The 488-nt window shown below is 65.8% G+C and overlaps 1 protein-coding gene across 1 annotated transcript; it reads right to left on the bottom strand.

The window, feature by feature from the left end:
- Positions 1–6: 6 nt before the first annotated feature.
- LOC104916029 (CDK5 regulatory subunit-associated protein 3-like) lies at positions 7–477 on the bottom strand (the record flags this gene model as incomplete). Its single annotated transcript, XM_010726998.2, has 2 exons — positions 261–477; positions 7–165 (listed from the first exon to the last, which is right to left on the bottom strand). Coding segments are annotated over exons 1-2 (332 nt in total), but the record flags the coding sequence as incomplete, so codon positions are not given.
- Positions 478–488: the final 11 nt, after the last annotated feature.

Raw genomic sequence — 488 nt, 5'->3', positions numbered from 1 at the left:
TGCAGCTCCCGGGTCCGCTCCTGCAGGCGGTCCAGCTTGGGCTCCAGCACACCCTGCTCTGTCAGAGCCTCCTGCCGCTTCCGGCTCAGTGCCTCCCGCTTGGCCAGCAGCAGCTCTGCTTGGTTCAGTTTCTGCTGCAGCATCTCGCTCACACGGTCCACGTACCTGCACAGGGAGAGCAGCTCCTGCTTCACCTGCAGGATCCTCCCAATCTGCCCTCCCCAGCCCTCCAGTTCCCCATGTTTTCCCAGTGAGGCGACCTGGGGGAGGCGAGGATGATGAAGAGATGCTGCATGCGGCGGGTGCTCAGCTGGTCCAGCAGCGCCCTGGTGCTGGCCAGCAGTGTGCCCACACGGGTGCTGGTCTGGCCCTGCAGGACAGCGGGGGCCAGCTGGAACTGGCTGGCAGCCAGGACATCGGCCTCCTCCTCCATCTCCACCAGGCGCTGCGCCAGGAACAGCTCCAGCTGTGGGGAAAAGGACGGTGTG

The sequence above is a fragment of the Meleagris gallopavo genome, unplaced genomic scaffold (assembly GCF_000146605.3).
Source record: "Meleagris gallopavo isolate NT-WF06-2002-E0010 breed Aviagen turkey brand Nicholas breeding stock unplaced genomic scaffold, Turkey_5.1 ChrUn_random_7180001865836, whole genome shotgun sequence".
Lineage (NCBI taxonomy): Eukaryota > Metazoa > Chordata > Aves > Galliformes > Phasianidae > Meleagris > Meleagris gallopavo.
The sequence above is the reverse complement of the archived record's forward strand: the minus strand, read 5'-3'. Positions and strand labels throughout refer to the sequence as shown.